Source organism: Equus asinus, chromosome 5 (assembly GCF_041296235.1).
Source record: "Equus asinus isolate D_3611 breed Donkey chromosome 5, EquAss-T2T_v2, whole genome shotgun sequence".
NCBI classification, from domain to species: domain Eukaryota; kingdom Metazoa; phylum Chordata; class Mammalia; order Perissodactyla; family Equidae; genus Equus; species Equus asinus.
Window position 1 is genome coordinate 109,785,457 of NC_091794.1, and position 23,976 is coordinate 109,809,432.

Consider the following 23,976-nt stretch of genomic DNA (forward strand, 5'->3'; position numbering starts at 1 on the left):
TAGAAACTTACCTGAGTAGAACTGGGGACACAGTAGCACAGAGGCGCAGGGTGCTTAGGGTCTGAGTTCTGGGGAGACGTCCAAGCCAGCAAGAGAGATTTGGGAGTTAGCAGGGCCTGGCTGGTGGTTACCTCCCCCAAGAAGAGAGGGGGGTGCGGAGGGGGAGGAGGGGGCCAATGGTGGAGCCCTGGGTGGGTGCAGCAGTGAGGGGAGGTGTCCACACCGAGTACCTACATGTGCAAAATCTTGTCCAGGCCCTAAGGATAGGGCAGGGAAGAGAATATTCTAGGCTCTTGTTCTCCTGGAACTACATTCTAGTTGGGGCGACAGACGTCAGCGTGTATGCTGACAGCTCTAGGGGATTAGCAGGGTCAGAGGATGGTGGCCCAGATGGCAGTGGTCAGGGAAGGCCTCCCTGTCCGGGCCCCTGATGCGAGCAAGGGAGGGAGCAGCACGCGTGAGGGTCACCAGGGAGGCAGTGTGGCTGGGGTGGCCGGGAGGACCGAGGACCGGGGAAAGGGGCGGTGGGCAGAGAGGCAGTGGTGGTGTGAGGCGGGGCTCTGGAGCCGAGTGAGCGGGAGTGAGTGGGGATGATTGATGCTGGGCTCGAAGCCTCCCCAGGCCTGTCTGCTGTCTTCTCGTCGACCACACTCCACACCTCCTTTCTCCAGTTGCCCCATATGGCAAACGTGCTGTCATAGTCCTCACTAGTATGTGGGACTCACGCTGCCCGACCCAGGGAGGCCTGGGCAAACCGGGCAGCCAGGCTCCCTGTCCTCCCTGCTGCTCTTTCCTCATCATCCACGTCTGACCCATCACAGTGGTCACTCAGCTCTTCCCTCAGACACCCCCCAGTGTGCCCCCTTCCCATCACCATGCACAACCTCAGGTGGTGGCAGCAGCCCCCTGATGCCCTGGCTTCCCTCCTGCCCCCTCCTGGTATCCGCGTGGTAGCTGGAGTGGTTCTCTTCTTTCTTTTTTTTCAGCTTTATTGAGATATGATTGACAAAATTGGAAGCTACTGTACAGCCTGCTGATTTGCTGTATGTGTCCGCTCTGAGAGGGTCCCCAGTCGAGTTGACTCAGCCGTCACCTCGCATGGGGCGGTTTTCTTAGAGTCCTGAATCAGCGTGTGGCATCTGCTCAGCCTGTCCCCCGGCTTCCGTCCTGTCTGCGAGGCCTGCGGGAGCTGCTCCCGCGCTTCTCGGCTCTTGCTCCCCCCTCTCCGCCCCTCACGCCTTGCTGCTGTCATGTGCACGTTCTCTATTAAAATGTACCCGGGATTTTGTTTTTGTCCAGATCTGGTGAGGCCAAAAGAGCAGGAGACGATTATCAATGAAAAGACAGTTTGTCACCTGTGGTTCCTGAGAGGAGGGGCACGTCACGCCACGCAGGGCCACATGGGAAAGCAGCCCGGCGGTCAGGAGGCAGGGGGGTGAGGGGAGAGTGCGGGCAGAGCCTTCCTAGGAGAGGGAATGGGCCAGGTGGGGCCGGCAGGGGACCGCGTTTAGAACTGGCCAGTTCGAGTGATTTCAGCTGCCTCTGGGGTATAGGGACTGCCCCTAGTTGCCTAGTTCTGGCACTGGGATGATCCGGGCAGGGGAATATTGCCTCCTGGAGTAAGAGCCAGATGGAGGGGCTGGTGGGGGTCTGGACTCTGGATTGGTTGTATATTAAGATGTCCTGGAAGGCAGGTCATTTACCGTCTCTAGCAATTAGCTGGCCCTGGGGGACAGTCTACCCCTCAGTGAGGCCCCAGATGCCAGAGCATCAAGAACACAGAAAGTAACAAACCTTAGTGAATGCAGTTCAGTACAGTTGGGACGCTGTCTCACTGGTCCCCGAGCACCCGCTCTGTCCTGCCCAGGCCTTTAGTTTCCTGCTCCTTCCCCCTTGGTTCGCTCTCCTTACATGCACTCTTGGTTCCTACCCTCCCTTAGTGCTCAGTTCAAACATCTCTCAGAGCACCTTCCCCGGCCGTCCTGTTAAAATAGCAGATGCCCCGTCTCCTCACTTGGTTTTATTTTCTTTCATGGGAGTCCAAAGGCAGAGATTTTGTCTGTTTTGTTCCCTGTTGTCTCTAGTGCCTGGAACATTGTCTGGCACAGAGTAGGTCTACAGAATAGATGCTTAATTAATGTTTATTAAATGAATGCGTGAAAGGAGAGCAGAGAACTCCTGGTCGTGTGGGCAGACAGTCAGAGCTGTGCCATTGCCATGGCACCAGTAACCGAAGCGCTGATGGCCTGGGCAGAGCTCACTGTGGGGCTACAGCTCTGGGGAAAGGGCGTGTCTTTATAGTCTGCTCGTTTTGTCCATATTTGTAGCCATGACTTCTCAGTCCTCAAAGATCTGCTTTTCCTTTGCCGATACCACCCCAAAGTAATTCTAGCAAGTTGAGGATTTAGAGTTTGTTGTTATATCAGGAAGGACTCATTTGGTTGTAAATGATTTTAAAAAACCCCATGCAAAATAGCTTAAGCTACATGTAATTTATTAACTCACATGACAGACAAATACATAGCATAAGCTTCAGGTGTGGCTTGATCCAGAGTCTCATGTGCTGTCACCTGGACTTGTTCTCTTTTGGCTCCCCATGGTATCAGGTGCGTCTCTCTCCCCAGCCCCGACCTCTTGTGTCTCATTGGCTCTGGGTGAGTCTTAAGCCCATGTCTGTGCCTGGGGACTTCAGTGCTCTGATTGGCCAGGGGAGGGTCATGCACTTTGACTCACTCATAACCTCACCAGGGACCACTGGCCATGGGAGAGAGAAAGGAAATTGATACTTAAACCAGAGGATGGATGCCGAATGGGCCAGTTCTACCAGGATGGTTGGTTAGCACCTGTGGGATGGCTCGTGATGTTGAGACCCTTTGGGCCCATTCCCTTCTGTCTCCTAGGGAGTGCTGGAGGTGCTGTCGGAGGTGGGATGCCATCTGCGCGTGTCTCTCTTTGATGTCACCTACCGACACTTCTTCGGGAGGACGTTGAAGACTACAGTGAGGCCCGCTGAGCAGCTCTCAAGGCAGCCGTCCAGGATCGTCTTCAACGAGGTGGGCCATGATGGCGGGCGGGGCCCCTGGGCGTGGGGGTTCACTCTGAGCTTGGGACGCAACCGTGCATCTCAGACCTAGGAACGCCCCTGAGCAGCAGACCCCGTCATTGCAAGGCTCCTCTTAGCCGTGTGGCAGCTTCTTTCCAAACAGAATCTTATGTGGAAGCCAGATGTCCCGACAGCTGAGCCTGCACTGCTCTGGTTGCAGCAGGTTGGGCATGTGGGGCCTCGTCACCTTCAAAGAGCCTTCGGGTTCTTGGAACAAAGTTGGGAAGTTATAGATCTCATCTGAACCCCGACTTTTCCTCCCCTCCCCTTCCTCCTCACTCTTCTTTCTTTTTATTTTCCTTCTTGTTTTTTAAGATGAGCAAGTTGAGACTTAGAAGGAAGGTGACTTGCCCAGGTCAGGGGGCCAGAGCCTGGACTCCCCCTAGGCCTTGTGTCTGCAGGCTGGGTGGTTGCGTTGGCCTTGGTTGATAACATGATTTTGCCCATGTAGCTCTGCATATGGCCGCCCTGCAGCTAGGTGATTTCCGTCTTTGTTCAGTGCACCAATCCCACAAATGTTTATTCAGCCCCTCTGTCTGCCAGTCGTTGTGCTGGGCACCAGGGAGATGATGGTGAACGAGAGGGGCATGGTGCTCACCTTATAGAACTTACGGTCTTTGGGGTGACACACAAAAGCAGGTAACAGAGTCACTGCAGGTGTGGTGAGTTCTCGGAAGGAGACCAATAGCTGCTGTCCTGGAGAAGAACGGGGACACCTGCTAGGGTGAAGGAGGGCATCGCTGTGGAGCTGCCGCCTGAGCCGTGAAGGGCAGGACGACAGTGCCCGGGCGTAAGGCAGGCAAAGGTGGCTGGGTTAGGGAGGGGCTGGCACAGCAGAGGGTGGCTGGCTGAGGTGGCTGGGCAGGGCCTTCTTGGGGACGCTGGGGTTTTACTCCAAGAGCAGGAGGTGTTGTAGAGGTCATTTGTGTGGCTTCGCTGCTGCACTCCTGAGCTGGAGTGGCAGCTTCCAGAGGCAGCAGGTCTGCGTGACTGGACTCCTGCAGGTGACGGTCACAGGGATGCAGAGGATCCGTACCATGTGGATTTATCTTTCACCTGTGTACAGAGTCAGGCCCAAGGAAGCCCAGTATTGTGACAGTACGGTGAATAGCGAAGGTGGTGGCGGTGACCATAGCTGTCCTTGGAGACGTCGCTGTGTGTAACCACAGCCCGAGGCACGCCTTTTCTGCGGGGGACTGCCCTGGCCACAGGCGTGAAGCCACCGGGGTCTGGCTGAGCATGTATGTGCTGCTTGCTGCATTTGGCCATCACCCAGCGTCAGGGCTGTGTGTCTTGGCGGGGGTTGATTCTGACTGGTGCCCTTACTTAACACAGTAGTAGAGGGAGATAATGCCCCCAGAGGTCAGGCGATTAAATAAAGCCTTGGTAAAATGTGTGTCGTGGGGACTAAAAATGTGTCTGATGTTAAGGTTGTCAAACAGCTTGTGCAAATGCCGCTTAAAGGTCTGTCCGGCCGGCCATGTCAGAGACAAAGGTTTTGTGTTGTAGATCACATGTGCAGCCGTGGGCAGCCCCTTACAGCACTGTTTCAGGACAGGCAGCAAATCGCCCCATGCCCTTAACAGGGCAGGAAGTGGTTCATCAGGAGCGTCTGGGGCCCTGTGGTTGTTGACACCCAGGCTGTTCGCATCTTTCTTGCTTGTACAGTCAGGCCCAAGGAAGCTGGTATTGTGACAGTCAGTGAATAATGAAGGGGGTGGTGACATAGCTGTCCTCTGTTGGGCAGTCACCCTGGGCCAGGTGTTCATTCTGAAGCACATTTACGTTATTTCGTTCTGCCATCCTCCTCTGGATGTTGGTATTATGATGTCCCCTCTGTACAGAGTAATCCAGGAGCTCACGAGGCTGTGAGAGTGGGCGAGAGCAGTTGGGCCTGGTGAGGCTGGCTCATGGCCTGCACGTTGACCACAGCCCTGTTCTCTGGCCTTCTTTTAACCCCAGGTGTCAGCGGGGCCCTGCGGTTTCCACTTGGAAGAGTCTCGAGGGGTGGGGTTATGCTCTGAAATCAACACAGGAGTGCTTTGCAGGCACTGAGCTTCTGAGATGAGCTCGCTCCTCCGCGTCCTTCCTCTTGTTTAGCTTTCAGAGTGGCCGGCACCCGTCCCTGTAGCAGCGGCAGTCAGGATCCCAGCAGGCCCCGGGCCGGAGCGGGGGCTGTCACCCCCCTGATTCACTCCATTACAGTGATCCCCGCGAGTGGAGGTGAAGCCATAAGAAACAGCTTCCAGAGCTGCTGCTCCTCCTGGGCTTGTTCCGGGTTCAGTGTTTGCACCCCCGGAGGGCTTGTGCTGCTGTGCATGTTGAGTGACTCTTCAGATGTCGCTGCATCTTGGAAGCTGTGTATCAAGGGCCCTCTCAGCTCACAGTTCAGGTCCGAGTTAGGAAAACAGATTTCGTCTCGTATTCTGAGCCTGTGGGAGCTGAGCACTGCTCCAGCTCAGCCTCGGCCTCTCTCACCATTTGTCTTCTGCTGAGCTGGGCATGGGGACAGGGGACAGTGGGTGAGTGAGGACCACAGGCGTTACAGTTTCAGGGAAAATCTGTACCCTTTAGTGTTGGGGTTACTGAAGTGGAGAATGCAGCAGGGTTGGTGTGGGGTGAACTGTGTTCTTGGTTGGGAGGCGACACCACGAAATGCTCAGGGAAGCTGCTGTTCTCCAGCTGCTATGCCCACGGCGAGCAGCAGAGGCCAGTGATGCCCCAGGAATGAGTTCTGTCCTCATGAGCCATTCAGCAGCATCCTCCACGCCCAGCACTTTTCTCTCGTTTCCTTGACGTTCAGACTACGGAAAAAGAGGTTTTGTTCCAGTTTAGTTACTAAGGAGACTCCTCCTTCACCATGTGTGCTTGTGCGTGCATGTGCCTACATACCTTACATGTTTACATGCACCCGTGCAGTTGAAATGTGAGCGTTCCCATGCTGGCGTTAATAAGCAGGAGGGTCTGCTTATGTGGTTGCATCGTGCTGACTAATTGCTCTGCTTCCACACCTGTGGAAATAGAGCTAAATACAATTTGCCCTTTTAAGAGGTGATTCTGAAATTTGGTGAAGGTTTTTTTTTCTGATTTTACTAATTGCCTGTGTTTTCTGGCAATTACCAATTTTTTCTGGTTTTCCAATCAGCAGTGGCTTGGGGGTGATCTGGTTAGAGATCGCAAGCTGCCAGGAGCAGGGAACCATACTTGGAGCCAGCGTGGCTGTCCAGACTGAACATGGATCGATGGATCAGCCTGGTGTGCTCTTGGTTTTTATTGAGCTGTTGGTGGAATACGTAGCCCAGAAGGAAGATGCTGTATCATTTCTTTGCAAACAATGTCCTGAAAAAAAGCCTTGGAAAAAAGTCTCACCTTGAGCCCAAGCTGGTTTTTTTTTTCCTGTAAACGATGAATTCCTTGCCTGGGCTCAGATTCCCCTCTCGGTCCCAGCCTCCGGGCGCTCTGCTTGGGGAGCCCAGGTGGCCAGCTCCCAGACCTCTCAGCTCAGAGCTCAGGATGCTGTGCTTTCCTTCGAGACCTTCCCCTATGTCGAGGAATTGCCCTTCCCTTCCACTGAGATGGCTAATAATTCATTCAGTACCTCAAAAAGTATCTTTTAAAAAATAATGTGGGAGGCCAAAGTACCATGCAGTTTCTACATTTTCTTTTTGTGATGAACATATTTCTCTCTTAAATTCTTTCCTTAACTAACCACACTCAGCCTTTCAATGACAGGCTCATTTTTCCTCCTTTATTTATTTTATGAGAGTGACTGGGAGGGATCCTGGTGGCTCTCCATAGACATCCAGACCAGGGGGCCCTCAGCCCCCGGTATCGCTAAAGTACAGTCACGTGTGGCTTAAGGAATGACGGGGATACGTTCTGAGAAATGCATCCTTAGGTGGTTTCGTCCTTGCGTGAACATCATGGAACACTCTTACGCAAACCCAGATGGTACAGCCCACTGGACACCTAGGCTGTGTGGTGCTAATTTTGTGGGACCCCTGTTGTATATGCAGTCTATCGTTGGCCGAAGTGTCCTTGTGTGGGACATGGCTGGAGTAGGTAAACCAACTGCCCTCAAGAGAATAGATGGTTGGGTTTTTTCCACTTCTGTAACACTGCCATGAGAAACCGACTCTTGAATTTTCTTATTCATCAGAGTGATGACACCGATGTAATTTCCCCTTTAAAAGTGGATGCTGTCAAGGAATATCAGTGTAATCCCAGTGAAGCTCCCAGAAGCCCTTCCAAACGACTCGACTGGTCACTTGCCCTGGCTGTGGCACAGCCCTGCCGCCTCTCCCTCCGTCTCCGCGCTGCCCTCCGTGTCAGTAATCACAGCCACAGTGTGAACCAGCTTCATTTCCAGAGGGCTGCTTCCGCAGAGAGTCTGTCTGGCCTGAGCCGTGCCCTCCGAGGACGGCCTCTTTCCTCTCTGGCTCAACAGAAGCCACTCCCAGCGACTCTGAGCCAGAAGTGGGGGCTGACAGAAGTGTTTCTAGAGGGAGAAATAGCATCCCTCTGTGACGTCTCCGGAGTTGGGGTTTAGTCTGTGGTGACTTAACTGCCTGCCATGTGGGGATAGTGGGGAGCTTCACGTTTGTCACCTTATGTCACTGTGTGTTCACAGCAGTAGACTGCGGGAGGGTGTAGCTGGACCGACTGACTTTCCTAAGTACGTCAAGGAGTTGTTCTTTAGGCTGGAGCGGGACTGGCTTTGGCTGTGGGTGTGGGACTTGATGTAAGATGAATGGGGGCTAAAGTCCTGCTCTGTCACTTATTCCTGTGGGGTTTTTGGCCAGTTATGTAAACCAATTCACTCATCTGTGCAGGAGGGATAACAGGATGCGACTCATAAGGGTCATGGGAGTATTAAATCATATGTTTTTCACGAACAGGCACCCAGTAAGCAGTAGGTATTCATTCCACAAACACTGGTTGGGCGTCTGCTGTGTGCCAGGCTCTCTGTAGGAGCTGGGCACACCCAGATGGATCAGATAGTGTGTAACCATTTCAGCCGAGGTTGAAGGTCACATTGCCACTTTAGATTGTGGTTTCTTAGACTTGGCACCACTGACATTTTGGGTTGCGTAATTCTCTTGGTGGGGGGCTGTCTCCATTGTTGTGTTATTTTGCATCACATAATGGTGGGCCAAAGCCTGGATGAGTGGATGCCTCTGAGTTTGGAATTAGAGATTTTGCATTTCCCAGAGGCGAGGGTTGCTCAGCAGAGTCCACTGTGCTTGGAGCAGTGGTCTCACGGGGGTGGTGTACTGGAAACCGCTCTAGCCTCCGGTGGGAGGGGGAGCGGGCAGGTAGAACCTGCAGGAAGTATTTGTGAATTATTTCCCTTCCTGAAGATATTCTATTAAAGGTTTATTTTAAAAGAGTTCTTTGGAAGGTACTGGTTTAATTTCTGCTCTCCTCTTCTCTGGCCTTGTCACCCAACCTCATCTTCTGCTTGGGACTAAGAGCTGCATGTCACTGGGTTGGGTGGAGTGGCAGTGTGGTTGGGAACACATGGCTGCAACCTCTCCATAAAGGCGCATCATCAGAGGCCCAATCTCGGTTCTGTCATGGGTGAGAAATGGAATCTCGGCCCGAGGCCAGATGGTGTCTGTGTTTTTGAAGATGAAGGCATTCAGACAGGAGCATTTCAGTGATTTATTAATCTGTTTGTCCTGTCAGGGAGGAGACTTGTCAGGTGGAGATGGGGGAGTGTGGTGGGGGGCGAGTGAGAGCCCCTCTTCTGTCTCTTGCAGGTCATTTGATGGGCTCAACTCCAACGTTTCCTCGTGCCACTTCCGTGGAGGCAGAGGATTTTCCTCTCACAGTGTCCTGCGTGGTGTTAATTAATGTCCTTAGACGGAAGGGCTTCTTTGCAGGTTTTGCTCAGCTGAGTGCCATCGGGATTTCTGCTGAGCCCCTCTGAGTGCTGTGTGCTGGGCTGCACGGCTTTGCCCTCCTGGGGCCGCTCTGCCAGGTGAGGAGGGAGGATGGGGCTCCGTCCCTGGGGGCTTTGCTTCCAGAACCTCCGAGCTGGGGGGTCCTGAGCGGGGTCGCATTTTGTGCCTGCCTAATCCAGCCTTTGCCTGTGAACTTTGGCCTTCTTGAGGGCTGGATCATGTTTTCCAGGTTCCTTAGAAATTCTTTAGCATGGTGCTGTCCCACACTGGAGGGTCAGTAGTGATGTTTGGAAAAGGGCCGTCCTTAGCGCTCATAATATCATGACACCCATCGGCCCTTCAGTCGCCTTTCAACTGCTGCGCTTCCAGTGGCCGACCCCTCGCTTGGAGCTGGAGTCTTTGGAGACAGATGCTGGTGGGGCTCTGCTGCTGTCGTTTTGGTCTTGGAATAATTGTTTTCAGTGGTAAACGAAAGGGAGAGGCAACAGCCATAAATTTGTACTTGGGACAAAGCTGGTGCCACCGCCTTCAGGCAGAGCAATCTCAAGGTGACCTCTAAGCTCCCAGATTATTGTTGCTTCACGTCAGAGTTTAAAGTGTTTCTTTCACTGCCGAAAAGAAGAACGGGAGTGTTCAGAACACCGGTATGCACACGTATAGATAGAAAAGGTGAGATAATGACAAACTCGACTTTACAGCGTGGCTTTTTAAAACAGTTCTTGAGTCTCAGAACCAGAAACATAATTCTTTCTTGGTCCAACCACCTGTCAGCTGTAAGTGGTCATTATTTCATCATTTTGCAATAAAAGATAATAGAATAACGATTTATATCTCATGGCTGATGTTTTAATGTGTCTCTCTGTTATCCTGGGCTGACAGTCTGTGATCACAGTAAACGTTTTCTCCGTGACACCATGGTAATGACTCGTTAATGGGGGCTTATTCCGAGTTTAAATCATGATGCAGGAGCCCAGCCGGGCCCTGCCTTCCCTCGCTCTGCCTGGTGGGGCGTGGTCTTTGTGCTCAGCTAGTGACCCTGCATCTCTGCTTCACGGACACTGGGGATAGGGACCACTCTGAGTCCAGAGCCATAGCTCAGGACCGCACCTGAGCTCCCAATTTATGGCTGTTGCCTCTCCCTTGTCCGCTCTTGATGCCTAAACCCCGTCAGCACGTGTGTTTCTGTTCTGTGTCTGTGACGTTGACGAGTTTTAAATAACAACGGCTGTGTTGGCTCTCGTGAAAGAAGAACGGCAGTGGGGAGTGGGTGCCGTCGTCTCAGCCGGGACAGGTGTCCCACCTGCCTTGTCTCTCTCATGCCCCTCCCCCGGGAGAGCTGGAGGCTCCCACCGCCTGTTGGGGAACGGCAGTTACAGGTGGAAGACTCTCGGAGCACTTAGTACATCATCTACTTGGTTTAGGTCCCAGACACCTTGTAATAAAATGACCTCAAGGCGATTTTTGTCATTAAAGGACGTTAGTTTGGCTCTGAACTGGCGATTATTATACAGCACCCCAAGAAATCTAAGGATCCTGCTTAGTTTGAACAAAATTAGCGCAGATGCAACTTCACTGTCGTTCCACATAAAACAGGGATTAGAGTCAATATCAGCGAGTTATGATTGAAGTTTTGTACAGTGAGTATTACATGAAAGGCCCAGCAGATGTGTGTGCTGGCAGTGAGCTCGTCATGTCTTTGGGCTTATTTAACTGTGGTCCAGCCTGTGCTGGGGGTGAGGGCACAGCCACTGCAGCCTCTTTCTTTCCTAGAGGGTCTGGTGACTGTTGGCATTTTGTGTAGATGGGAAGTTCTGGAGCAGAAGCAAGTAGTCTGATGTCCTGGGTGTCGGGCGCTCTGGGATGAGAAGCCGTGACACCCGCTCTCAGCTCTGGGGGAGTTATTTTATGGCACCTGTTCCCTTCTTTGGTGCCCTGGGAGGGACGCGGTGTTCCCCACATGGCGTGTTTGTGACGTTCATGTGATGATGGTGGAGGGGGTGAACAGGGAGTGCGTCTGGTCCTTTTCTGCTTCCTTCTCCGCGGGTGGTAAACATTCAGGCCGCCATCTAGCTTCTTGTTTTTGTTTTGCAGCCCTTGTATTTTCATACGTCCTTAAACCACCCTAACATTGTGGCTGTGGTAGAAGTGGTCACTGAAGGCAGGAAACGAGATGGGACCCTCCAAGCTTTGTCATGTGGGTTTGGAATTCTTCGGATCTTCAGCAGCAAACCGGAATCTCCTACCTCTGCCTCCCAGGACAAACGGTATCTGCCCTGTTTTCTCCGTCCCTGGGATTTTCCACTGTCTTCTGTGGTGATTGAACTGCTCATCATTCGGCTGTAGTAGAAAGCTTGAAACCTGTCAGCTTATGTTGTTGTGTGTTCATAACAGTAGACTGTGGGAGGTATTTTGCTATGGGGTAACTGGTTTGCCATTTCTAAGTAAGTCAAAGAATTGTTTTTTAGGCTGGAGTGGCACTGGCTTTGGCTATAGGTGTGGGATTTGATGTAAGATGGACGGGGGCTAAAGTCCTGCTCTGTTATTTAATCCTGTGAGGTTTCGGCCAGTGATTTAAACTCTGGACTCCGAATCAGCTCGTCTGTGCAGGAGGGATAACGTGCATCTTCTAAGGGTCATGGAAATGTTAAATTGTATGTTTTTCACAAACAGGCACCCAGTAAACAGTAGGTATTCATTTCAACAAATGTCGATTGGGCATCTGCTATGTGCCAGGCTCTGTGTAGGAGCTAGACAAACCAAGATGGCTCATCCAGATAGTGTGTAACCATTTCAGCCAAGGTCGAAGTTCATCTTGCCACTCTAACTCAGGGTTTCTCAACCTTGGCACCACTGACATTTGGGCTGGATAAGGCTTTGCTGTGGGGGCCATCCTGTGCACTGCAGGATGTCTAGCAGCATCCCTGGCCTCCCCCAACTAGATGCCAGAAGCACCCTCCCATCCCCAGCTGTGACAACCAAAAACATTTCCAGACATCGCTGAATGTCCCCTGGGGGCAAAATCATCCCGGGTTGAGAACCACTCCCCTAGATATATAGCCATGGAAATTGCTCAAACGTTGTCTTTCTTGGGCTGTTTCAGAGCCTTATGAATTTCCCTGGCTTTGTCTTCGAGCGCCCTGGTTCTTGGGCTGCACTGGGACAGCTCTGCAGATGCCGGGAGTGCTTGGCCAAGACCCCTGCGGACATGGGGCTGATGCGATCCTCTGCTATCTCTTTTTTTCTGTAGAGGATGCAATTGGTGGCATTTAAAAGCTCTAGAAGGTGTGGGAGTGGTTGGGGGCCTCACATGCTTTCCTTCTGAGAAGTGTAGCTGGCGTTTCGTGACCACATGGAAGATGCAAAGTTGACGTGCGTTTTGTGGGCTTGTTTTGCAGGTTGAGACTGTATCATGGCACCCCGAGAGCCCTCCTGCACCCGCGTCTCCAGGACCCCATAGAGCGTAAGAGATGAGGCCTGGCCTGGCCTGAGGCGCTGCAGCTGCCAAAGTGCTGCTGTCCTCAGCAGCGTGTTCATCTTAGAACTTCCCTGAGTATTACACCACTGTCAGCTTAGCTAGTTTATTCAGTAGGTTTGGGCAAAATGTATCACAGGCTAGTATTTTTGACATAATTTAAGGAACTGAAGCACACTAGACTGGAAGGGGGCGTTGCTTTGTGAGGATGACCATGGGAGAGGTTTGGCCCCTTGGAAGCCACCTGCCAGGAGGGCTGTTGCCCTGCTTGCCCCTAGGATAGCAGCTTTGCTTGCCAGATGGAGTAGCTGCTGTCCATCTCTGGCCCCCAGCTGTCACAGGAAACCTTTGTGAAGTCCGTTGATTTTCTCCAGTGTGCAAGGCCTTCCGGCTGCCCCTAACTCAAGAGGAAGGGTGTGCAGGAACACCTGCCATGTTGTGGTATTACTGGGCTCCCGCCTTCCGTGAGGGCCTGCCTTAGAGCAGAACGGGGAGGAGGGCTTCATGCTGTGCCTCTGGGACCCCTCCTCCCGAGCAGCCAGCAGGGATGTGCAGGCCCAAGGTGGAGATCTCTGCTGACTGCGGTGGGGTGTGCATGGGGGTCAAATTGGAGGTGGAGCTCTTTGAGGGGGTGACTCTGTCTTCTTGAGGTGTTGCCTGGATTCCATGACGGGAATGTTGTCTATGCCACAAAGCCTGTGCCAAAAAGTCAAACCAACCCCATCCCTCCTCTCCCCGATGGATTTTGGTAAGGGAACAATCAGTCAGAAACTTAATTTTGTTGATGGAGATTGGCTTTTAGGTTATTTCTCAATTGAATTCAATCATTAATTTGCCAGCATTTTCACTCCCTAAGTGTCCTGAGAATCGGGACCTTTTAAACCATGTGCACAGCCACCCCATTTCCTCCATGTCCACGATTCTTGGGTGCTGTTGGAATGTGTGTGTGGGAGTGTGAACTGTGAAAGGAGGCCCGAGGAGGAACGAGCCACGGGCCGAATGCTCATCTTCTCAGTTGGCATTTCCGAAGATTTCCGGGTGTTTTTCTGGAATGGGTAATCCATTCACGTGACTCAATTCAAACAGCACGAAGAAGTATAGAAAGGCTCAGAGCGGGGCCTCCCCGCCCGGCTGCTCAGCTCCCTCCCCTGCACCACGGGTGACCTCCCTCTCAGTCTTGGGGACCTGCCCAGGCCTCTTGAGGGGTACCAGCAAATGCGTGTGGCCCTGTTCTGATTTCTCCCCTCCTTTTCTTCGTCCCAGACTTTGCTTTTTTCCCTTAACGATTTATCTTGGAGAATGCTGCGTGTCAGTCCACAGAAGCTCCCTCACTCTTTTTACGGTCACGTGGTATTTCGTTGCTTTGCTGTTCTGTGATTGAATGGACCCCCACAGTGGACACTCAGTGGTTCTGTAAGAATAGAGGTTGGAAGCATTGCTGTGCTGGACGTCCGTCCTTTTGCAAGTGTGCAGGCGAATCTGTAGGATAAATTCTCAGAAATGGAGTTGCTGGGTCCCAGGGCCTGTGCACTCACAGGTTTGTAATATTTCTCCTGTTTGCCCTCCCCAGAGGTGGTACCAGTTTGCTCTCCAACCAGCCACATGGGAAAGTGCCTTTTAGGCCATTTTAAATTTTAAAGTAAGGAGATCCCATGTTTGGAGTGGTTAAGAATTAAAAATATGGTTTTCATTAATTCCTTTTTCTAATGAATGCAGTAGATCATATTGGCTCTTTTCTTATCAAGTCACTTAGCATGCCTTAGGAGGTGGTAAGGCCCCTATCAGTGCAGGAAATCAAACCCAAGCAAGATGGACGATTTGGTGGGAATGTGTACAGGGCATGTCTGTGATCCCTCTCAACCCTGAGGCCCTGTGGCTCTGGGGTAGGGCCCTTCCTGTGCCCCAGTTTCTCTCCATGCTGTCCCCTCTACCTTCTCTGGTGTTCTCTATCTGAGCTTTTCCTGGTCATCACATTCTCCAGGACCTCCCCTTTTTCCGCTTCCTCCAGTGGCTTGTCTGAGCCTTTCTTGGGGTTTGGATCCCATTCTCTCGTGTGTTATGGATATTGGTGTGTTTGTGTCTTACTTGTCACCCAAGAAGAATGCCCCTCTTTGAGGACAGGCTCTGTCTTGGAGGCCACTGGCCCCCAGGACCTGGTCCTGCTGCTTTGTGGGGCTTGATGGATGCAACTGCTGAGACTGACAGGGAGGCAGGCCTCTGGTCCAGAGCGCCTTCCAGACTCCCGCTGAGTATGGCACCAAACAAAGCCTGGACGGCACCACCCTGGGGGAGGAGGTGAGCGGGAGAGGTTTTGTTTTGTTGGGTTAAAAACAAGTATCTCTTGGGGCCAGCCTAGTGGCATAGTGGTTAAGTTCCTGTGCTCTGCTCTGGTGGCCCGGGGTTCCTGGGTGCAGACCTACACACCACTCATCAAGCCACCGGGTGGTGGCATCCCACATACAAAATAGAGGAAGATGGGCACAGATGTTAGCCCAGGCCCAATCTTCCTCACCAAAAAAAAAGAAAAATAAAAATTAAAAAAAACCCCAAACCAAGTATCTCTCATTGTGATTTATTAGAGATGGTTTTTAAGGATTGATTCTTTTTCACTTATTGGCTGAACTAACAGAGCAATTCCTCCATCTCCCTAGAAAAATATGTTTCCTGTTTGTGGCGTTTCTTTCTAAGATGATCAGTTTATTGGCTGGTTTGACTGAAAGTGCCTTTGGTTTCAGCTCTCACATAAGGTGTTTTCTCCCCTAGAAAACAAACACCTGACCCTCATTGAGAGCTGTAGCCTGCAGTACACCCTGAGACCACACCCGCTCCTGGAGCCTGCGTTCCACCTTCTTCCCGAGAACCTTCTGGTGTCTGGTCTGCAGCAGATCCCTGGCCTCCTCCCAGCTCATGGAGAGACAGGTAAGGGCTGCTCTGGTCTCTCCGCCCGGTGAGTCCGTGTTAGTTTATAATCAGGCCTTGCCGGAACTGGGCTCCGCGGCGTGCACGCCGCCAGCTGGGTGTGGCCAGGCACTCTCAGCAAGCAGCCTGGTTGAGGGGCGTGAGGACAGAGGGGAGGAGGAGGCAGAGGTGGGGAGGAGGAGGGCAATGCCATTTCTGTTTGTGGTCCCTTCCTGAACAGTGTCTCACATCCCTCAAGTCGCTTTGTGTCTTCTTTCCTTGGGAAATGCTTTCATAAGACAAAGTTCCTGTCTTTATGACCATGGCTAGGAAAACCACTGTCGCTAGCTGTCCCCCTCACTGTACCACCACATCAGTGGCTTGATTATTATTTTTTTATTGTGGTAAAGTAGACATAACGTAAAACTTACATCTTAACCGTTTTTGAGTGTGCAGTTCAGCGGCGTTGAATGCATTCGCATTGTTGTGCACCCAGCACACCACCCATCCCCAGCCGAGACGCTGTCCCCATCAAACATTAACCCCCATGCTCCCATCCCACCAGCCCCTGGCACCCTCCGTTCTCTCTCTGTCTCTGTGACTATGACTCTTCTAGGTTCCTCAGAGAAGTGGAATCATACAGCAGTTTTCCTTTTGTGACTGGCTTATTTCAGACAACATAATGTCCTTAAGGTTCCTCCACGTCGTAGCATGTGTGAATTTCCTTCCTTATTAAAGGCCGAATAATATTGCGTTGCATAGATAGACCAGAGTTTATTTATTCATTCACCTGTTGATGGACTCTTGGGTGGTTCCACCTTTTGACAGTTGTGAATAAAGCTGCTGTGAACGTGGGTGTGCAGTGGCTTAGTTTTGAAAACTGAAATTCATGTGAAAGGCCCAGGGCTCTATCTTGGTGTGTTTAGAAGTTAATGCTCCAGTGGTGGCTTTGGGTCAACCCCTTCACAGCTGAGATCACCATGGGGTCTGCTCTGCTCTGGGATCCTGCTGACGGCCTCAAGACCTGGGCCTTGTGTTCTTTCTGGGCACTTCTGGAGGCTTTTTGTCTAGTTGTCTGGAGGAATCCAGGAGAAGGGACCCCCTCACCAGCCCTTCTCCCCCAGTGCTGCTGGAACCTCTCATGGGCTGACTCCTCGCTCCCCTCCAGGAAGAGCAGGATCAGTATTGAGTGTGAGCAGTGGAGACGTGCTGAGCGTTCCAGGGAGAGCGGGATCGGCTTTGGGTGTGAGCAGTGGAGACGTGCTGAGTGTTTGGCCCAGAACAGAACGCTCAGCTCCAGTGTGGGGAGTGTTTGTCTGCAGTAATGATGTCCCCGCTGGGTGCAGACATCGTTGTTTGAGTGCTTGTGTTTCTGGGATGAGTGCATGGTGACCATCATGACCATGAGGTCACTGTTTCTCCAGCATCCCAGAGAAGAGACGTTGATAGATGAGAAATGGTAAATCCACTGTGAACAGGAGCAAGTATCAGGAGGGGTCCCAGCCAGGGGTCACTGAGCTGTAAGCGTCCCCCCAACCCCTGTAGGAAGTCTCATTACCCTATACAGTTCGCCTGCGTTCTCCCGAGACGGGGCGGGGTTAGAGTCATAGGGAGGCAGAGAAAAGGCCTCACGGTCATGCTGTTGGGGTTGAGCAAGGAGAACATGAAAACCTGCACATGGCCCGGAGACCTCGGCTGCGGCCTGTCCCCCTGCCCTCACCCCGTTGGTCAGGGAGGCCCTGTAAGCACTGCATGGTGTGTGCTGATACTAAGAACCGAGGTGCACTCCTGTGTTGTCAGCTTATGTAAGTCTTTCTGACCTGGGACTCTGGGTGTTTAAGCAGAATGTTCTTGAGGCCTGAGGTGTTTCCATCCATCACTTGGTGACTTGCCAATGGGTGTCAGTAGAAGTGCAGATAAGACACTCACACCCTGCAGGTGTGGGTGGACCTGCTTCAGTGTCGTTGCTGGGATGGGGACAGGCGCTCAGGTGCCCAGATGACCCCCGAGTTTGGTTCTTAGTATCTCAGGTCAGACTAGGGGATCAGAGGGGCCACGTTACGGAGTGGAGTTCTGAATTAAAGCAGCATGATTCCAGCTCCTTATCCATAGAGCTCACGCTTTCAGAACAGACCTGAGCCCCTCTGGCCTCCTGTTTGCCCCGTGGTGTTGAGCAGCCTCCCCGAGGCACTTAATGGATACAGGCGGTGCCTGTAAAATTGCAAAAATAAACAACAGTTTCCCTTGTTGTTGTTTAAAAACCAATGACCGGGGACTCTGGAAGCAGAGCCTGAGTGCAGTCTGGCGGGCAGGAAGGAACACTGACTTCACTCGAGCAGGAGATGCACTTGCTCTTCTGGGGGAGAAAGTTCTGGAATACAGCTTCTCATCAAGTCCCCTGGTGATCATCTGAGAAAAGAAACCCATTTTGCTCAGCCTTCCACTTATGTGCAGGATGCCACAGTGAAAATATAACCGCAGCCTTGCAGGCCCCAAGCCTGCTTTCTGGCAGTGGTTATCTCTGTTATAAATTCTGCCCAGGATCTTTTGGGCTTTTGTGACTCACTCTTGAAAAAGGCTTTTTTTGCCGGATAATGTTTATATTCCTGAAAGGGCCAAGGCAGGGACGGTGCTGGCCTCAGTGGTGGAATTCATTTGTCTAATTTGCAGAAGATTCGGTTTTATTTTGATGCTATATTGCGACGTGGATATTTGTTCGCTTGTAAAATTCCATAGTATAGGAGGATCGAGTTGTTTTTAATTGAGATTTTTATTGAGGTCATTGTAAGATTCCCATGCGGTTTTAATAAATCAAGCAGAGGCACCCCGTGCCCCTTTGCTCAGTTTCCCCCAGATGGTAGTTCAACATCATAACCAGTGCCTGGTGTCGACACAGCCCACCAGACTTACTCATGTCCCTCCGGGTGGATGCATACTCCCGTCGTGTTGTGTGAGGATTGAATTTTAAGAGTAATTTTCAACGTGGGAATGACTAGAAATGATCGTTCTTAATTCTGGTCATTCTGGCAGCTCTTTGTCATTCCCCAGAAGAAAGGCAGGCCTTTTTCCTTGAGCGGCTTTTTACAAGGAAGCTCTTAGAATTGTTCCAGTGTTGCAAATGCTGCCGATTCCATAATATCTTTTATTTGCAACTCAGATATCCACCCAGCCTCCCTCTTGCATGTCTTCTGTTCTTTATTCATTTCCCACCTTTCCAGTTGCTTCTGTTTGACCGACCTGGACAGTGAGCAGCTGCGTCAACATCCGGGTGCTTCATGTGCTCTGGCTCCTAAAAGCCAATTCTCGCAGGGAGAGGGGTCCCCACGCCCTTGCTTAGAGTGAGCCTCCAGTGCTGGGACTCCTTGGCCTGCGCTTGTGGCCACAGATCTGAGTGCCAGTCAGACGCCCTGTCCTCCTGCTGCTGCCTCTGTGACCAACTGTGCCAGTCCTGGGAGAATGCTTGGGTCGCCCAGGCTGCTGTGGAGGGGGCACAGAACTTTGTGTAAGGTAGCCAAATGCACTGGAAGCCTTGTCATAAATGTAAGGCAGAAGCCCATTTTCTAGACCTGGACTCTAAGGCCACCGGCCAGCGCTGGGACTGAATGGAGTCTGGAGCCAGGCCTCCTGGTGGGTGCTCAGGGAGGGGCAGGGAGTCTCGGGTCCCTGTCTCCACCATGCCTTTGCCCTTAGGCTCTGGAGGAGAGCAGAGAGTCTCAGTACACTTGAGAACCCTCCCCTGGACCAAGCCGACACCCACAGGAGCTTCTGAAGCAGACGGAGCACTGACCACACGCCTCTGCTAGGGACTCGTAGGAGCGAGCTGAGAGTTGGCGGAGTTCTGGGAGTGGGCGAGGCCTTTGGGGGGACCTGGAGGAAAGCTCAGTCTTTCGTGTTGGAGTCTATAGGTTGCTGTCACTGAGGTGGTCTGGATGGCTGCAGTGCTTCAGGGTGAGTCTGGAAACTGTGCTGCGGGTGACAGTGGCGTGCACCTGGCAGAGAGGCAGAGGAAGGCTGGCCAGCTGGGTTGCAGCCACTACAGGAAGTCTGGCTAGCAGGGGTGGCAAGGTGGTGTCCAGAGCACTGTGCTGGGCAGCCCCGGGGCTGGACAGTGGGCGGTCAGTGCAGGCTGGGGTTGTGGAGCTGAACTAGCGTGTGCAGTGGCTTGGCATGTGGAGCTGAACTAGCGTGTGCACTGGCTTGGCATGTGGAGCTGAACTAGCATGTGCAGTGGCTTGGCGTGTGGAGCTGAACTAGCGTGTGCAGTGGCTTGGCGTGTGGAGCTGAACTAGCGTGTGCAGTGGCTTGGCGTGTGGAGCTGAACTAGCGTGTGCAGTGGCTTGGCATGTGGAGCTGAACTAGTGTGTGCGGTGGCTTGGCAGCACCATTGTGCTTGCCAGCCACCAGCTGCTGAGTGCCAGATGCCCTGTGCGGCACTCACACCTGTAAATCACCTCTCAGATCCTGTTCATCTAGACTCATTGCTGTCTGCTCCTTGAGAACTGAGTCTCCCTCCTTGCGGATCTCGAGAGTCGATGTGCCAGGCTCTGTGCTGGGTGCTGGGCTGTCTCGGGGCCAGCTCAGTCAGCTCCAGCCCCTGCTCCCTCATCTCTTGTACCCGAGCTCGGCAGAGCTGTGTGGAGAACTCACTTGCCTGAAGTGTGTACTTATTGGTCTGCCACCCAGGGGCCTCCTCTAGGTTGGTGTTTCCTGGGCTGGGGTCCTGTGCTACCTGCATAGGAATTGTATGAGGTGCTTGTTAAAAACGCTGCTTCCCCCAGCCCCAACCTGCTGATGTTGCATTTTAACAAAGAGCACACAAGGTCTCAGTGAGGCCTCCGCACCCGAAGCCTGAGCACCTTACGTCGCTGTGGGGTTCTTCCCAGGCTGTGTAGAGGAACGCCTGCCCTCCCCGAGTCTGGGAGCTCATCTTCTAGATTGCTGTCCGCTGCAGCGAGGGAGTGACAGGGAAAAGAGCTGGGCTCCCCCGATCCGTGTGAGCTACTGGACAGGCTGCTGTGGCTCCTGCTCTGTCTTTTGTGTGCCCTTTTTATACGACGCTGTAGACAGCTTAAAATGACAAAGTAATCTTTATTCAATAAATTCAGTAGAAACTAGAAGTTCTCCTTTCTAGTCTCACTCCCCAGAGAAGACCACTGCTGGTAGCTTGGGGTATACCTTTTATATATTAATTTGTTCGTCGATCCATTTGTTTCCTCATTGATTCGTTGGACAGATATTTATTGAGTAGATGCTGTGTGCAGCAGGCTCCCTGCTGGGCGCTGAGGGGATAGTGCTGAGCTCTGAGTGGATGGTTAATAGATCTTTCTTGGTTGAGTTTAAGGAAGGACAGACCTCGAGTCTGACCACAGTTGTCAAAGGCAGAAGAAGGTGTCATGGAGTAAACGTGGATCGGCTCAAACTCATTTCCATCCCTGCCTAAACCATTCCTATATTTAGTGTTCATTCTGCTGCCACTATTCCAGCATTCTCTTTGTTTTGTGAGGTGCATCTGGTGAAATAAATAACCTTGGCAGGAGAGCTGTGTCCCCGGGAGGCTGTGGTCGGGGGACTCTGTTAGGACCTAGTGGAGAACTCCTTGGGCATCTGGAAGGTGTTTCCAAGCGCTTCCTTAAAGGATGTCACTAGGGAGGGGTCCTTGCTTGTTGAAAGTGCTGGTAATCGCCATTTTCTCTGCAGTACATTCGTGGGAGTTCCAGAAGAAAGTGGATCATTGTGAAGTGGGGTTTGTTTTCCGTAGGAGCAGTGCTGTTTTTGGGAATTGCATTCCCACCCAAAGACTTACCAACAGACGAGTGAAAGCTTGACCTGGTTACAGAGCATGAGGACCAAGAGTGACCCGCCACCACTGCAGAGGCAGTGCGTGTCTGTCTTGGCCACTGCCGTTGGTTAGTTGATTGAATGACAGACAATTTCAGGCGGTAAAACTCCGCTCTGTGGGTGATGCTAGGGTGTTTGGGGAAAGGCTGGTGGAGGCTGACAGACCTCGGTGTGTGCTGGCTCCAGTCCTGGCTGTGGTGTGAGCCAGGGCGAGTTTCTGGACCTCTCCAAGCCTCTGTTGTTGCTGTCTCCTCTGTAAAATGGGCACATTATCAGGACCTGCCCATAAAGGTGTATTTGGGGAGCCATGAGGTGGTGTGTAAGGCCCCAGAGCCGAGACCTTAGGAGGTGCACAGCAGGCGTGAGCATGAAGTTGTTCCTTGACCTGAGCTGGGATCTGCTGGGCTTGCTGCCTCCTACAGTAGCATGTCCTGGAGCTCTGATCTGCCTTCTGTTTGAGAGCTACTCTGTCTCCAGTCTCGGCTTCCAGAAGGTTGCAGAGCGGGTTCTGGCTGAGCCAGGCTTGGAACTCAGGTGCTCTACTCCAGAGCCTGCGCCTCTCACAAGATGTGGCCAGGAGGAGGCCAGCTGGATGACACCCAGCCCTGCCCTGCCTTCCGGGCCCTTCAGGATCTGGAAGGTTCTACCCACTGCAGATGTGGCTCCTCAGTCTGGTCATGCTGGTCGAAGCGCGTTTTTCCTCCTCATCCAACTTCTGTGCCTGGGACTCGCTTGCTCACCTCTTTGTAAGACCAGGGTCACGACTTTTTGTAGCTGATAGTGGCTCTGGGCCCCGGGGCCACCTTGTCACATGGTGGTCATGCAGAGTCTGCTTCCTGCCCAGCCTGGACCACTTCTGGAAGCACTGGGAAGCCACCTTCCAGACACCTGTGACTGCTTCCTCTGCTGAGTTGTTGTCCTTGAGCTGTGGCACCAAAAGGATCCTTCCCTAAGGGAAATCAGTCCCTAAGGGAGATGGCCTTTGTCCACTGCTGTGTTGGTTTATGTTCTTTACACAGCATGTAATGGGGATACGTCGAGGATGTTCAGGTCACTGCTGGGATAGGCTGCAGCCATAGCACAGGGGCCAGTCTGTCTGTCTGTCTGTCTCCACCTCCCCTCCATTTCTTTCTTTTCTTTTTTTAGCTGAGGTAGATTCGCCCTGAGCTAACGTCTATGCCAATCTTCCTCTGTTGTTTAGTATGTGGGCTGCCAGCACAGCATGGCTGCTAACAGAGCAGTGTAGGTCTGCACCTGGGAACCAAATCTGGGCCGCCAGTGTGGAGTGTGCTGCACTTAACCTCTAGGCCGTCCCCTTTTCTGTAAAGGCCAGCATCACCCAGCACGACGCAGTTCTGCTCCAGCTCACGGCCCTCAGTGCATCCTCTCTCCTCGCTACCAGTGGATCTGTGTTTGCGAATCTGCCCACTCCCTAATGAGCGCTCACAGTGCTTTCCCGGCCATTCGTGGGTGTGCGCTGAGCAGCTTAAATACTTGAGTTTCTCTCACACGCGTTCCCAGCTGAGGCTGAGCAAGGCGATGCTGCTTCTTGTGTCAGCCCTGCCCTCGTATGGAGACACTGAATGCTGGCAGGGTGGAGTGGGAGTGGTCACGTGGATGGGATTGAGTCCCGACTCTGGCGCCTGTTAGTGGGGCAGCAAGTCCTTTAACACTCTGCACCCGTTCCTCTTGTCAAATAAAGAGAATGGAGTCTACCAGGATGAGCCCTGTTGGGATTTGAGATTATAATCCACGTGAGGTATGTGTCTGTTTGTACAGCTTTTCCCTGGGAGCCGTGGTTCGGTATTCACCGATTCAGTGTTGGTGGCCACTTTATAGGGCATAACGTGGACAGTGTTGTCTTGGTCCCCACAGCAGTGTCCTGGGCTGGGCGCAATCGCCTCTCTTTCACGGCTGAGGAAACTGAGGTCTGGAAATTGGGCAAGAGGCCCCGGCCCAGGGCCATAGGCCGCGTTGGGTTCCCACCCGGGCCCCTGGCTCCAGAGCTTGTGTGACCACTCCCCATCCCCTCCCTTGTTTCAGGCCCAGGGCCGTAGGCAGCGTTGGGTTCCTACCCGGGCCCCTGGCTCCAGAGCCTGTGTGACCACTCCCCATGCCCTCCCTTGTTTCAGGCTGAGGCCTGTGAAAGTGTTCTCCGTTGTCCCCCTGCAGGTGGTACTGTCAGCCCAGCAAAACTCAGGCCCAGCTGTCAGGTGCTGCCCTCTCCCTGCCCACGGGCCCTGCTCTGGTAACTGTCCACTGGGCAAGTCATGGGCACAGCAGGGCTGACGAGCCTGTCCCCTCGCCCCGTAGCCCAGCCTGTCATTCTCCACTGGATCTTGGACATGGCTTTGAGGCTCTTGTGGGTTCTGGTGGCCGGTAGCTGGCCTGTCCCCTGTTTACTGCCACCACTGTCAGTTTTAACTTTTGGCGCTGTCTGTCTCAGGGCTGCTGTCTCCTCGGTTTTCTTTCGGGTCCTTTTCCCACGGCATCGTTTCCTTGGGCTTCTGCTTTCATACCGAGCAGCCTGGCCTTTGTGCCATGCGCAGCCACTGAGCACATGGTGGTTCTTCTAGCTGTGACCTTCGGGGTGTTGGGCGAAGGTATCAATTCTGGGTTTTCCTTCTCTTTTCATTGCAGCCTGCAGAAAGGAGGCTGGTTGGTTTGTCTTCTCATTGTCACTGGTGCTTTTTGAACATTTGAACAATTTCTGACTTGGGGCCTATACAGACCCTCCGAGGGGTCTGCCGACCAGCTGC

At 52.7% G+C, this 23,976-nt stretch overlaps 1 protein-coding gene across 6 annotated transcripts in view; it reads left to right on the top strand.

Moving 5' to 3' along the window:
* The window catches only part of NPHP4 (nephrocystin 4), a 129,458-nt gene that overhangs the window by 10,041 nt on the left and 95,441 nt on the right, over positions 1-23,976 (top strand). For all 6 annotated transcript variants that reach the window (XM_044769552.2, XM_044769553.2, XM_044769551.2 and 3 more), the window contains 4 exons: positions 2,901-3,053; positions 11,101-11,273; positions 12,405-12,469; positions 15,245-15,400. In XM_044769552.2, the coding sequence (XP_044625487.2) occupies positions 2,901-3,053; positions 11,101-11,273; positions 12,405-12,469; positions 15,245-15,400 (547 nt within the window). The remainder of the gene's footprint in view (positions 1-2,900; positions 3,054-11,100; positions 11,274-12,404; positions 12,470-15,244; positions 15,401-23,976) is intronic.